The following is a 15652-nucleotide window of genomic DNA, read 5'->3' on the forward strand; positions in this document are numbered from 1 at the left end:
TGCTCAGTGATATTAGCTTCACTTGGAGGAATAAAGAATTCAATAAATTGCTGTTAGCTTTAGCTGCAAGTGTTACCCAACCCAGAGAAGAGCTCCCTCAAGTATCATTACATCATGCTGGTATCAATCTTAAGACATAGCAAAGACCATAAAATTGGAAGTTTTGGTTCTGGACCAATGGCCAATGGAAAAAGCACAGTTCCAGTTTTGTGGTACCCAATGTTCTGGTACCACAGTGGAAAAATGCTTTTTGTGGATTCTCAACTGTTCTTTCCCTGCCATTTTAGTGGTGTTCTAGTAGCCCTTCATTCCTTTTTTTTTCTTGGTAAAATCTCTCACCCTGCTCTTGTAGAATCACTTTTGGTCAATTGTAATGCTATGTTGGAATGTGTCTCACATATTCCACCTCCCTTCCTCAAAGGCGCACACACAGATGTATATTCATGAAAGCAGGTTCTGGTCAGAGTGCAATCTGCCATTTGTACAGCACAATTGAAACAATTAGGGGTTAAGAGCCTCACTCAGGGGCAAATAGGTATCACTCCAACTGCAGATCCTTAACTGCTGACCCACAACTGCCCCTCTTCACCCACTGTACCAACCTCACTATATTTCCACCATTACGAGGAAAATGGGTCACATACACTCTCTTCATTAGATACACCTTGTATCTACATTTGTCCACTGTATTTACCATATAGGGGCACATACTATAATTGTAGTTCTACAATTAAAGACTGTAGTCTATTTCTCTGCACAGTGTATTGTTGAAAACTCACCTGTCACATAGTTTGTGTTAGTTATCCTCATGTCCAAGGCTGCCCAAAGTTTGGCCTGTGGGCCAAGGTGGCCTGTGAGAACATTTGATTTGGCCCAACCCCACCCTCTCATCAAATGAGAGAACAAACATATTATATTACTTTATATACTTTTTCATTTTACTTCTAAAAATACATGTTAAAGTATTTTAATAACAAAATATAGTGTAATGCTACATTTTTAAAAATTCAACTGGAAAACATGCCTTTGTTCTTTATGCACACCATCTGTCCACTTCATTAAGTGCAGCTCTATGTCTCTATGCTCATTATCCATTTTATCAGCTCCACTTACTACATAGGTGCACTTTGTAGTTCTACAATTACAGACTAGTCCATCTGTTTCTCTGCATACGTTTTGCCCACTTTTACCCTGTTCTTAAGTGGTCAGGACCCCCACAGGACCACCACAAAGCAGGTATTATTTGGTTGGTGGATCATTCTCAGCACTCCAGTAACACTGATGGTGTGGTGTGTTAGTGTGTGTTGTGCTGGTATGAGTGGATCAGACACAGCAGTGCTGCTGGAGTTTGTAAACCCTTCAGTGTCGCTGCTGGACTGAGAATAGTCCATGAACCAAAAATATCTAGCCAACAGCGTCCTGTGGGCAGCGTCCTGTGACCACTGATGAAGGATTAGAGGATGACCAACACAAACTGTGCAGCAGCAGATGAGCTGTCACCTCTGACTTTACATCTACAACATGGACTGACAAGGTAGGAGTGTCTAATAGATTGGACAGTGAGTGGACACAGTTTTAAAAAATCCAGCAGCACTGCTGTGTCTGATCCACTCGTATCAGCGCAACACACATTAGCACACCACCACCACCACATCTGTGTCACTGCAGTGCTGAGAATGATCCACCACCCAAATAATACCTGCTCTGTGGTGGTCCTGTGGGGCGTCATTGAAGACCGTTGAAAAACAGGATAAAAGGGGGTTAACAAAATATACAGTGGAACAGATGGACTACAGTCTGTAATCTAACAACTACAAATTGCTCCTATATAGTAAGTGGAGCTGAGACAATGGACAATGAGTGTAGATGCTAGATAATTGTACCTAATAAAATGGCCAATGTGTGTAGACCTTAATTTATGCCTTTGCACAAATGTGTGCACATGTATGCCACCCTAGATGCTTTGAGAACAAAGAGGCAACATGCTTTATGCTTTCCTTTCTAACAATGCAAGACCAGACACCTTTTGAAAGCAATTGATTGGGCGTTTCTGAAAGGATATGGCCCTTTGTGAGCCATTGATTGGCCGGCACAGAGTAGAGAGGCCTTCTGATGGTGAATGATTGGTCAAAGTAATTTTCCTCCTGGATGACCACCAGTCAGACCACGTCTTTTGTGAGGAGTCTTCCAGGAGGTATTTGTTAGTTTGTGTATATGTGTGTGTGTGTGTGTGTGTGTGGCCATCTTATTGGAAGGCTAAATGGGCTTTAGAGGTGGAAGGCGGTACGGGAGAGAGCTGTCCAAGGAAAGATAAGGTACATGTGACAGTGTGTCAGGTCACTTCTCATCAAAAACATTATAGCTAAGACAGCAATTCCTGAAACAAATGAACACACACACATAAAAGGTGTATTAGACAGCAGGATAAATAATGAAATGACCACAGTGACAATAGTACACTGTAAAAATTAGTTTTAACATTAGAAAGAAACATATCATTAAAATCCAGCTTAAATGTATTGGTCAGGTAGTATTTTTTATCCATTCTAATTATTTGTTGTTAGTTAAACAAAGAATTTCATTTATAGGATTAAAATAATTGTATTATTTTATTTCATTTTAATTTTATTTTAAGTTTAGTTAGTCCAACAAAATTGGCCGCAGTACTAGAAACACATGAAAATAAAATTAAAAAACGAATAAATACTTAACAACATAAATACACCAAGCTTTGCAACTTGATTTAAACTTTCTTGTCAACTTTTAAAGGTAAAACAACAAATACTACAGCGCATTAGACATTCATTGACACAGAAATGGGAGGAATATCAGGGGTTCCTGGGTGGGGCAACCATCTAAGCGTTCAGTCCAACATCAGGAGATGCCACAACCATCCATAACTGGGAGCCTAGAGGTGAACACGCTTGGTGGGATTATGTGATGAAAAGAGTCCCAACTATTGAAAACTAAAACTAAGTGAAAAGCACATTCTAAGCTATTTATCTTTGAGGCAGACATAAAAACTGAGTTTGAAGAACTTTTGGCTAAACTTAAAAGTGAGTTGCGTGAAATGTCCTCAAGTAAGTTAACTCAAGAAAAGCTGAGGTAAAAAGTTACCTTATTTTAAGTTGAGCTGACTTCTCATGTTTACAGTGTATTAGCTGTGGCAAACAAAATATATGGATGTACTGGGGGCAGTGACTGGCAGGGGCCTTTGGAGGGCCTCATACCAAGGGAACATCGAGGGGACAATCCAGTACAAATGTGAGCATTATATGAATGAATAGCCTTTAATCAAATATCTAAAGAAACATTTTATGTTCTCAAGCCATCCAAGATGAATACATGTATACATATATCCTATAAATAGTAAGTCTATTATGTAACCCTTTATATTTTGCTGTTCCAATTCAAACGGGATGTTTTAGTTGATAACGAATTGTGTGTTATTATTGTGTTATTAATTTGTCTACAATTAGTTCTGTTTGTCTTGAAAGACAAATGGGAAAAAATCTTGATTTAAATATTACACAGAAATCCTACAAATCTTACACAAACAGCATAAATTGCTGTATTCACAAAATGATATTTCCAGTAAAAAAAAAAGAAAATGCTAAAAAATTGCTTGAAAGGACATGAATATTAATATAAAATGTTGTTTAATCTTGTTGCTGTGCTTGTTATTAAATTTTGTGCATTTTTGTTGCAGTATGGGGTGGGACCAAGATCCAGCCCTGTATGCATTATATCAACCACTGAGAGAAGTATTTTATCTCTAAACAACTTAAACTAATGTGATATGCCTTTACATTTTGTCCTTCAGTGGACTTTGGCATGCAGCTTTGTTGCTAATTGTGTTAGACCATGGTAGAGTTGTTAATTTTTAATCAGCAGGTCCTGGCTGTGATCTAAGTGTGAACAGCACAAAGCGAACATTGTTCCATGTTTATAATAATGCTAGATTATAAGCTCATTCATCCAAATGGACCCTTGCCATTAGTCTGGCTAATTCTTAATTAGGAGGTCTTGGATGCAATCTAAGTGCAAACGGTTCAAAGCCAACACTGTCGCATGTTTATTAACTCGCCTTCACCAACTCTCCATCATGACTTTATGCATCACACTTGCTCCTTGCAGCTGTTTTTCTTATTCCAGTAGCCTTTCGCCACTATCCAGAGCCTGGTGAGGCCTACACTATAGGTTTATCTAGTCTAACTATGAGCAGGGGAGACTTTTCACACTTTAAAAACCCTTCTGAAAAACTCTCAAATCTCAAAGCCCCACAATCAAAGGACAAAGTCGAGGCTTACAGCCAGGACTATAAGATGGAAGAAAGAGCCTCTCCACGCAGAAAGGCAATCAGCAGCTCCCGCTCTTTCTGAAGGGCATGGACGCGCGTGACGAAGCGCTTATTAAAGGCGTGACTGAGGACGGAAGTGAGGTCATGGTGCCAGAGACAAAAACAGGAAGGCGCAAAGAGATGTGGCCTGCAGGGAGAAACCATAGCAGAGGGGTAAAAGCACATGGTAGAAATCAAACGGGAGAGAGACTCTCCCGTTTCTCGGTCAGGCCATCTTGGGAGCAGCGTTCCAGCTTGGAAACAGATAAAAGAGGCGTGGGGGGAAATGGAAAAGCACCTAACGGACCCGTCTATTATCAGCTTCGGCTTCTGCTTATCAGCCCAGGCGTGCCTTTTTGGGCGAATTCAATCGGTGCTTAGGGTACGGAAGGGAGAGTGAATTTAATGGCCTTTGTTTACCTTATCTCATGGCGAGCGAATGAGGATCCTCTCACCATCTTGCCAAAGAGTGGATTCGCTGAAATACTATTTATGCTTCATTTTACTACCTTATTGAATTTGCCGTTTTGCTCAGATTTGACCATAATGCGGTTTTACTGAAGCACTTTTCTTTTACAGCCGAGCTATGTCAGCATGGGGCCACTTAAAAGCTGTGGTCTGGTTTCATCTCCATTTCCCTTCCTCACATTGCATTTGATTGTGTGTAACCAGTTCACATACACAAAAGCTTGGATGTCCATTTTATGGTTGCGCTGTTGAGGGATGAGAAGACTTGCAGTACATTGTATATTGGCAATTCTAGTTTTAGCACACATTCTGTTCCATTCTAGTACTAAAAAATGTAAGCAGGGTTTGTTTCAAGCCCAGAAAGTTTTAAAACAGCAAGCAATTTTTTTTGCCATTTTCCAATTTTCTCCCCATTTTAGTCATAGCCACTTTAGTCATCCACTCACTAGTTAGGACTTCCAAATCACGATACCACCAGCGCTATGAGGGTGAAGGCCAGCACAAGCTTTCTCTGAGTCATGTGAAGCTAACCACTGCATCATTTTGAACACAATGACACAATGTCATTGGACAACTGAACATGCTTGGAGGGGAACCCCCAGTCCTGTTACACCAGCTAACAGATGCCTGTGCTGGCTTGCATCTCCCTGAGTGATGTGGGGGAGAAGGAAGGCCTTGGCCACTCAGGGAGAGCAAGGCCGATCGTGGACTCCTGGCCATGAATGACTATAGCACTATCAGGGATCAAACTTGCTATCTCCACTGGTTAGATGGTTGTGTTCTTACAACACTTTTAAAAGGCCTCCCGCCACAGCCTCGTTTTCCCGCAGGACATTTTCTAAATGGCGACAGGCAAGATATAAGCACAGTGTGGTGAATCTGGAGTAGAGCTGAACTTTGTGGGGAGGCAAATCTGTCCTACACCATGGGTCATCAACCCTGGTCCTGGAGATCTATCTTCCACTACAGTATGCCACTATTGCTCCAGCTGATTAACTTCATCCCTGGTTGGCAGGATATCAGCAGCAGTGTGAGATAAGGTGGTAGTGGGGGGTGTTAGGTGCAGGTTGGAACTAAACTCCTCAGGAAAGTAGAAGAACTGAAGTGGTTAACAATTAGCATGCTGTACCAGCTAGTTGCCCTTGGACTGGCAATCTGTTGGTTTGAAATGCCCCCTTGTGGACAAAGATGGTATGGTATGCTAATTATTATCAGCTCCGCTTACCATATACCATATGCACTTTGTATTTGTATAATTAGTCCATTAGTAGTCTATCAGTTTCTCTGCATACTTTGTACTTTCCCCCTGTTACAGTGTTCTGAAATGGTCAGCACGGCCACATGACCACCACGGAACAGGAATTATTTGGGGGACAGACCATTCCAGCATTGCAATGACACTGATGTGGTGGTGGTGGTGTGTTAGTGTGTGCTGCTGGTAGTTTCCACTCTATTAAACACTCCTACCTGTTGGTTAACCTTGTAGGTGTAAAGTCAGAGTCGATAGCTCATCTGTTACTGCCCAGTTTGGGTCAGTCATCCTCTAGTCTTTCATCAATTGTCACAGGGTGCAGCCCACAGGATGCTGTTAACTGGATTTTTGGTTGGTGGACTATTCTCAATCCAGTAGTGAGACTGAGGTGTTTAAAAGTCCAGCAGCACTGCTGCGTCTGGTCCACTTGTACCAGCACAACACACACTAACACAGCAGAGAATGTTTGACACAGGTGTTGGATTGGGGAAATCCAAAACTGTTGACACTTGGTCTGGACATAGAAGATCTTTGGATAGACATTGGGCAAGTAAGCTCTCACCTGCAAACATGCACTCTCAGTGCTATACTCACAGTATCTGATAACTCAGAGGAATAATTAAATCACTAAAGACTTTTCTTTAGTGACACAGACTTTAAAACATTTCCATTTACACATTTAACAGACGCTCTTATCCTGAGCCACTTAATCTGATCACAGAGGCTAGGAGTCTCACCTAAGGACTCTTACTGGTATAGTGGGATGTGCTTACCCAGGCGGGGAATTGAGCCCTAGGCTGCTGTAAGGAGAGCCGTGGTGTTACCCAGCCACTCACTTAACATCTAAAAGTAGAAATGGAAGCTCTCGTGATTGTTCCAGTGCATTAACTTCTTCACAGTCATGGCAAAAATAATTGTGATTTGCTCATGTAATTATTATTTGAGTATCTTTCACATGTCTGTACACTCTACAGGAGGGGTCACCAGCACAGTGTGGTGATTTCCCCTCTCAAACACACCATCTAAATCTAGTAATTAACAGGTGAGCAGAAAAATCACCAAACTGTGCTGGCACTCCTGGACTGTAAATGATGACCTCGGTGATTTGGTAGACCACATCCACCCTATAATTCATTCTTGAGGATAAGCTGTCAAAGTATGTATGTTTACTGATCAAAACAAATCAACAGAACACCTCAATGCTCTTGCTAAACTGATGACGTTTAACTAGTAAATGAACGAGTCTCATCAATAAGGTTGAGAAAGTGTCAGAAAATGTCAGGAATGTGTGTTTGTTGCTTTTGATCTTAAATCTGGTGGACTTGTCTCAATTCCAAGGGACCCCTGGACCTGCTATACATTCACAGTGGAATAGAGTGCAGTGGAATCTGATTCGTTCCGGTCAGCCTGGGCATGAAATAGTATCCAAAAACGCTCCACTGACGGTGCTAAAGCCTTGCCTCCTGTGTAATATCACCGCTTATCCACCACCCAGATATGGCCTGTAAATTCAGAGCTTTTAGCAAGACTGACTATGCAAAACCAACTTGTTTATATTACAGCAAAACACATACTGAGGAAAACATATCAGAAGGAAAGAAATTCATCTGCTGTTTAAACAATCCATTCACTCCAAAAGGTTAGGGCTGATGCAGTTTCAGGTAGTACAAATCCAAGATTACAAATTCTTGGAAATCAATACTACCTTAAAAAAATTATTCAGTGCTTTTCAACCTAATCCTTGTCTGCCTCTCTATTGTACAGTCAGTTGCCATGGGGAATAATTTTGGTGTTTTCCCCAGCACTTTGAATAAAAAACAGAAAATCTGTTGATTTGAAACATATTGCTGTTGTCAGAAGAAAAGCTTGTATCTCCATTTTTGACGTTTTTCAGTTTTTGACACAATTTAAAGATACCTGTTGTCCTTTACATTGTGTGTACATTTCAGGATGAATGGACTAAAGAAATGACCTAAAATGACTCAGAAAAAAGCTTAGTTCCATTCACTTACACTGAAAGTAAAGCAGGTTCTCCTGTAAAGTTACCGTTTTGGAGATACGAGATTTCTTCCAACAGCAGTGATATATAGAGTGAAAGGGGGTAATTGCTGAAGCCCTGCTACTGTAAATGTAAGAGCATGAATCATAGCCAACCACTGGTACTGCCCTGTAAGTTCCTCTCAAATTCAATTAATTACCTTTAGAAAGGCTATAACTTTTCAGCAAAAGTATGTACTGGTCAATGAATTTGCATAACCTAGACACAATGTGTCAAACACAAGGCCCAGATTAGGCCCATGACACAATCCTCTTCGGCCTGCCAAAGTATTTTAATTTTCTATTAATGCCTGGTTCATAATGCGCCGCACTACAGTCCCCAGCATGCATTGAAACATAATGTGCCCCGTGACTCTCCTACCCCATCGACAGTCTATGGGACAGCAATTACACCTCAATGCTACACACCTGTCATAGCACCAAACACACTAGCTGCATTTCAGCTGCACTACAACCAACATAAACCCTTAACGTCAGCTCAGCAGCTCAGAAACTGGGCCCAAGTCTTAATGAACTTGCAGCAAAGAAAGGACCCAGGTGTCCAGTTCAAGCAGATAGGTAGGTTTAAAAGACTGAGCACCTGGCCACATTTAAATTTGGGATAGTTCAAGTATTCATGTAATATTTCAAGGTCTACTATACATGCCTATATTTTACAGCTGAATTTTTGTGTATTTTGACTAAACAATGGCCAGTTCGGGTTATAACACAACACGGTGCATCGATTTCTTGAGATTTTTAGTCCTTTTAGTCGTTGAGTTTGACAACACTGACCAAGACCACCTCTCACCCAAGAACTACTGTTCCTATAGGATGTAGTCTAGAACTATTAGAAGCTTTTACAAGACTGACTATGAATAAGCACTTTTGATCTTTCATACATATGACTACAGATTCAGACCCGAGTCTGTTTTTTTAAATGGTTAAAATCTCGAAGTATTGGTCAAACTCCGCAGTCCTGCAGAGATCAGTGTTCACCCTCTTCCAATATAAATTCAACTTACAAAGTCCTTTATTATCCGACAAGTCAAATTAGGTGTTAACAGACAGAATGCTAAACTCTATGCATTCATAGAGTCATTTATTTCAGCTCTGATCAGTCTAGCCCCCTCTTCATCATTGATCTCCAATAATGTTCAGCTATAGAATCATTATCAGAGCCCTAGAGACCATAGTAGACCATCTAACTGGGTACTGCAGAAAAGTTGTTTTCATACACCTTTACTGCCATCTTGTGGCCAAGCCAGGGTCATAATCATGGGGACCTGTTGTAATGGGTCAGTACATTCAGGGTTGGCTTAAGCCTGGTCTTGTACTACATTTTCCTTTCAGTGGAGAATCTCCTTTCAGAATGCCATGTAGTCCAGTGCTAGGCTTAATCCCTGTTGGGGAAACAGACCCTCAGTGTTCGTTCACACAAGCTCTACAACACATGAATAATACTGTTCATACTGTTCATTTCACAATGATGTAGCAATGACAGTTCTTTTTCAAGAATTTTATTTCCTTAATACATTTTTAAGAATACAGTACCAACATTGCATCACCGCAAATTTAGTAAGTCACACTTTTACTGTGTATTGTAAGACCATTGCATGGCCTTTTACTATTAAAGTAAAATTATTTAAGTAAATAAAATTACTCCGATTTTTCAAAACATCTGTAAATTTCAGTCTGTAAGATGTCACTCAAAATGGTTCTGACTCTGATAACTTAATAAATTGGTGAAAGGAACCAGGGGTCTCAAAGTGTACATTATGAATATAAACACTTTTATAGACTATCTAAACTGACCAGCTGTCTTCTGAGTTTTCATATTTAATGCTGATAATGGTTTAATTATTTTCTCTGGGTACTGTTTTAGAACATACATACTGCATGTTCGTCTCCGCTGTGAACAGATATGAAAAAATTGTTTAAGCCAACTCCTTATTTCGTAACGATCATACAACAGTGTCTCGGACATCCTGCAATATATTTGTTACCATTTACTGTGGTAACTTTCCTTAAGGTAACTGAGTAACTGTCACCATCACTGTAGACAATTTTGATTCAAACCACTCTGAACCACTCTGCTTGCACCTTACCGATTTAATTATCCAGAAATTTAAAAAAATAAAATAAATATTACTTTGCCTTTTCTCTAACTCAGCTGAGCTTGAAGAGATTGACTCAAGTGAAGCTTTTACATCCTTCTATTCAAACACATTCACATAAACATCTGCACAGCAGGGCTGACTGCACAGACAGAAATGATTCCAGTTTCATTCTCGATTTCTAAATATTACTGTTCACACTCTCTCTCACAGCCAGCCGTCAACCGGTTTCTGGCAATGCTCACCTTCCCAGCCTGGGAAACACTGGCACTTAAACATCTCTCTAAAACGATTACTCTCCCTCTTATCTCTCATCACCCTCCTCTGTACCACGTACGGTGGACCGCCAGAGGCCCCGTCTGGAAGATCAGCTCTTCGAATGATGGTCCACTCGGCTGGGTCTAGATGGAGGTAGGCCCCAGAGCCTGAGTCTCGCCGCTGGCATCGCCCCTGAGACGAACACAGAGTCCGGCTGCAAATGGATGCAGCTTCGGTCACGTTTACCACGTATCGGCCCAGAGTGGAGTCCAGGTAGTCCTTCACTGCTTGACAGGTGGCCTGAAAATGGGAAAGTAGTTCCAATAAGTCTGTCACAGACAACAGAAACACAACTTCACCATAAAACCTCGATTTTTTTTTATTACTCAGTTATTAATTATTTTATATAGAATAAAATCTGAACAGTTACACAATGCGGATTTAAATATTACAAACCATTTCCCAAACGACTTTTTAGATACTTTATCCAATATTTTAAGTATTTTGCGAGCAAAAAGTAATAAAATGATAAATAATATACTTCCATGATCTACATTTACATTTCCGTGAATTTACTGAAGGTATCTGATTTGAGATTTGATCTCCACTTTTGAAATATGATGAATTTTATATTTTATTAGAACTTTATTCTCATTGCTACACAGCTTTTTCTCCATTTTTAAATTGACAGCTTCCTAGTGCCCTATGCAGAAACTTGAAATTGCACAGGATTAACATATCAGAATCATTTTATATGAATTTCTGAAACCAAATAATTTATTATTATTGAAAATATTCAAAATATTTATAATAGCGCATCATGTGGTAACAAGATCATTTAACTTTTTTCCAACTGTGAATTAAAGTATGCATGCAAATTGGTTTTATAATATTGCAAATGTTGCTCCCAACTTGAATCGTGATTCACTTTTTATTCACTCATTTTTTCACAGGAATAATTAAGGTTCAGAGAGTGTCCGCTCTCTTGGGAATGCCCCACCTTGCTTTCAGAGTAGCTTGCATCTCCCCACAGAACAATTCCTGCTGCCCCTAATGCAACACTTTCTCCAAGGGTATTAACCAGCGCCTCCTTAAAAAACAAACAAAAACAATTTCACTAGATCATGAAACATCAGTGTAAAAAATGTTAATAATACACGGTCATTTTTAGCTGACCTGTGAGAGGAACTCTAGCGAGTAGGTATAGACGATGCGGGCATAAGGGATGACGGGGGGCTTGATGTGAGTCGCCTGGTTTCTCACCCTCAAGCCCTCCAGGATTCGATATCGGGAGTACAGCAGAATATCCTGGTTGCGATCCCTGAGCATCAGATCCAAGTAAATGTCAGGATACAGAGCCGTGCTTACGTTCCACAACCAAGCAAGCATGTTGTTCCTTTTCATTTCTAGTGGTGGGCACTCTCCAGTGTAGGTCTGGTTCTTCTTGTACTGGTAGTTGTAGCAGCAGGGAAAGCCATAGAAGCCCCACAGCCCCTCCGGCCGTTCCCTTTCACCCAGCTTCAGGGTCTCCTCCATGAAGGCCTGTGCTGCCCTTTCAAAGTCTTTTCTAGCTTCCTTATCTATCTGCTCTGGGTTCCAGTCTGGATGTTTGGCCTTCACCAGTGCCTTGGAGCCTTGCCAGTACACTTCCTTACTGCCCCAGTTCCGTACCCACAAAGGCCTCCAGCTCTCCCAATCCACCACCGCCAGCCCTTGGAAGTCCCGATCTGGGATGTCCTTCCGTATGTCGGATTCAGCTTTCCGGAGGTGTTCACTCAGGCTGGCGTTCTGAGGAACCCCTCCATACACTGCTATGTTCTTATCATAGTGAGGATAGAAGCCTAACTTGCCTGAGTAGAAGATGGTAATGTTATTACCAGCGAACGTCTGGTTCTGGTTGTGGACAATATCGAAGACGCTCAAGTCAAGATGAACACCATAGTGAGATTCACATTTCTTAGTGGGAGCGTTCCATACTGTGAAGAACGGGAGGTGAGAGAACGACTTAAGTGGATGGACCAAGACAGGAGAGGTCATGAAAACGCAGAGGAAGATCAGAGGACATGTCCAGCAGGCAGTAGCACCCATACCTGGAAAGCAACATGGGGCCATGAAAGGAGAGCAAGGAGAACCTCTGCAGTTAGATGAGTCAACTCAATTTAAATGTAAATTAAGGTGACTCGAAGTCTAATTTCAAAAGGTAATTTCAATGATGGAAGCCAATTTGTTTTAACCAAGGTATATGTTCTACTGAACAGCCCATTATCCATAATAATCATCCACTTCAAGCAACACTGAGTGCCTTCATGTGAGACAAGAAAGGCAAACAGAAAGTGTGGGAATTCGTCCTGCTGTAACTCATACATACTGTATTAAAGCAGCAAACAAAAGAAAGATAAAAATTTCCCCTGACAACTCAACTGGTCATAAAGACATGACAAGTGATGATGGTGTCAGTTAAGCAAAGATGAACCCCACCAACCAGATCCACTAAAGGGCACATCGATATGGGTGGTACAAGGTGGCATCTGTCACCCTTGAAATAAATCACTGTAGGCCTGTAACGATTTCAATATTTTAGCTGAGGATTAATCATTTTGGATAAATCATTGTGATTAACAATTTAATTGTCTTTCTTGTTCATTGTAAAGTACAAGTAGCCAAACTGGTTGACTAGAGGTGCGTTCCAAAGCTTAGGCTGCATTTCTCAGCCTCTACGTCAGAGATGCCTGTTCCAAAGTGAAGGACCCTTCGTATACAGCTTAGAAATGCAGCCTACATTCTAAGTGATTGAGGACACAACAAATGTATCCTTCCAGGCCTTTGGTTGCCCACACTTCTCTGCGCATGAAGGACACAAAGGGAAAAAACACAGCACCTAGAAAATGATGGAAAAACTAAGCCATTGGAGCAGAGCTTGTTTTAAAATGTAAGCGGTTTCATGTTTGTCTTTGTTACCTTATAAAGTGTATTTCTCCATGCATCGTATATCAACCATTCTGTGTATTGTATTTTATTTAGAAATATTTGCATATATTAGTTCATCATACTACATAAGAATATCTCCTTCATTGCCATGAAAAAACAAAAAAGAAACAAACACAATGCAACGGGCTCTATATTCTCTCACCAGTTCCCTCAAAAGTTTTGTTAGGACTGCTCCAATTGTGTGACCAATAGGCTACTAATGAGAAGTCTTCATGAGAGGTCCCACCCTACCTCAGCTGCAGCCTAGGCTTTGGAATGCAGCTTAAATGTCCATTCTGGTTCCTGCAGCTTAAAATCCCTACTGCCAGTGCAACCCATTAACCTCTGCAAAGGGGTTAAAAGCACTGTGGTCACTAATGGAACTAACCAGACATAATGAGGAGGACGAGGGATAAAAACCATTTCGTGTTGCTGTCGATTTGCAGTCTTTTGAAATTACTCACATCACGTATTTCTCATCCCCAGCACTATAACTGGTCAAACTGGCGACCTGTCCAGGGTGTATCCTGCCTTCTGCCCAGTGACTGCTGGGATAGGCTCCAGCACCCCCACGACCCAGAAGGAGAAGCGGCTTACGAGGGGTGGGTGTGTGCGCGTGCGTGCGTGTGTGTGCGTGTGTGTGTGTGTGTCGAAACAGGGCAGTATGGTGATGCAGTGGGCAGCGCTGTTGCCTCACAGCAAGAAGGGTTTGATTCCCCGGCCGGGAGACCAGGGTCCTTTCTGCGTGGAGTTTGCGTGTTCTCCCGTGTCTGGGTGGGTGTCCAACTGGACATGCTAAATTGCCCCTAGGTGTGAGTGTGGGTGTGATTGTATATGTCTGTCTGTCTGTCCTGCAATGGACTGGTGACCTGTCCAGGGTGTGTCCTGCCTTCCACCCAATGACTGCTGGGATAGGCTTCCTTCAGAATAAGCGGCTTAAAAGGTGTGGGGGTGTGTGGGGGTATGGGTGTGTGGGGGTGTGGGTGTGTGTACCTTGAAACAGTGTCTCAGGCATAAGGCAATGCATTCATAACCATTTCATGCAGTAATTTTCTGTGAAGGAGCTTTAAGAGGCATTAAACTCTTCAGACGTTTGGCTCCTATCACCACCACTGTAAGGTTTTCTGGGGGAGTTGCCCTTTAAGGAGACCAGCTTCCAGCCTAGTGAAGTTTCTAAGCCCATACAGCAGTTTAGACACAGCAGTGACTTCGAGAAACACCAGTATTTCAGTCGCTGAATCTCTGCTTGAGAGGAACAAGCAGAGAGCCTGACAGCGAGTAAAGTGGAAACAACGCCTAAAACCGCCGGTATTAAACCCCTGCTCTAATGAAACACATACTAGTTACAAACAGTGAAGAAAACATAGTTTTCAGGCTTACCTGTCGCCTAGTCCTCGTCGGCTAGGCTAATTATCAACAACCAAAACCAGGAACAACCGAAACTTGTGACTAGACTGGTTTAAAACACGGGAAATAAATAGAGGAACCGAGTCCCTGCCGTAAGCAGAGGGTGGAGTGAGGAGAGACGGGGCGGGGCGGGGCTGGGAGAACGCAAAGGGAAACTCCACCAGCATTTCAGAAATTCTGCGTTGTCAAACGGTCAAGATGTAAGCAGCCCTTCAGAGTGGTTTGATGTGAAATGCTCCGCTCTAGAGAGTCTTGTCGAGTCAGAATCATTCACAGTGGTGGTGATAGGACCCAGACGTCTGAAGAGTTTAATGTCTTTAAAAGTGCCCTCACAGAAAGTTATCACGCGAAACGGTGACGTACGCTGCCTGTTGACTGACAGATTGTACTATGACAGCTTTGTGTTAAAGTTTTGGCTTAAAAGTATTTTAATCAATTTAAGTTTAGACATTTACCTCATTTGGCAGACGCTCTTATCCAGAGCGACTTACAATTTGATTTTTTATTATTTTTTTACACATGTAGGCTAAGGTAGTGTTAGGAGTCTTACCCAAGGACTCTTATTGGTATAGTGTGTGGTGTTTACCCAGGCGGGAACTGAAGGCCAGTCTACAGCGTGGAAGGCAGAGATGTTGCCCACCAAGCTATACCAACCATATTAATTCATTCGTGGTGGTCGTGTGAGATTTTTCAGATTTGTGAAATTATTATTATTATTATTATTATTATTATTATTATTATTATTATACATGAATGACGTGTCTGGACATATTAAAGGGGAATTACACCCATTTTTCCAAAATTGTA

The 15652-nt window shown here is 41.5% G+C and overlaps 1 protein-coding gene across 1 annotated transcript; it reads right to left on the reverse strand.

The window, feature by feature from the left end:
- Positions 1 to 9600: 9600 nt before the first annotated feature.
- hyal1 (hyaluronidase 1) lies at positions 9601 to 14943 on the reverse strand. Its single transcript, XM_017708408.2, has 4 exons — positions 14819 to 14943; positions 11648 to 12561; positions 11472 to 11561; positions 9601 to 10771 (listed from the first exon to the last, which is right to left on the reverse strand). The coding sequence occupies exons 2-4, from the start codon at positions 12557 to 12559 to the stop codon at positions 10421 to 10423; spliced, it is 1353 nt and encodes a 450-aa protein (XP_017563897.1). The 5' UTR covers positions 12560 to 12561; positions 14819 to 14943; the 3' UTR covers positions 9601 to 10420.
- Between the last annotated feature and the right edge of the window lie 709 nt (positions 14944 to 15652).

The sequence above is a fragment of the Pygocentrus nattereri genome, chromosome 26 (genome assembly GCF_015220715.1).
Source record: "Pygocentrus nattereri isolate fPygNat1 chromosome 26, fPygNat1.pri, whole genome shotgun sequence".
Lineage (NCBI taxonomy): Eukaryota > Metazoa > Chordata > Actinopteri > Characiformes > Serrasalmidae > Pygocentrus > Pygocentrus nattereri.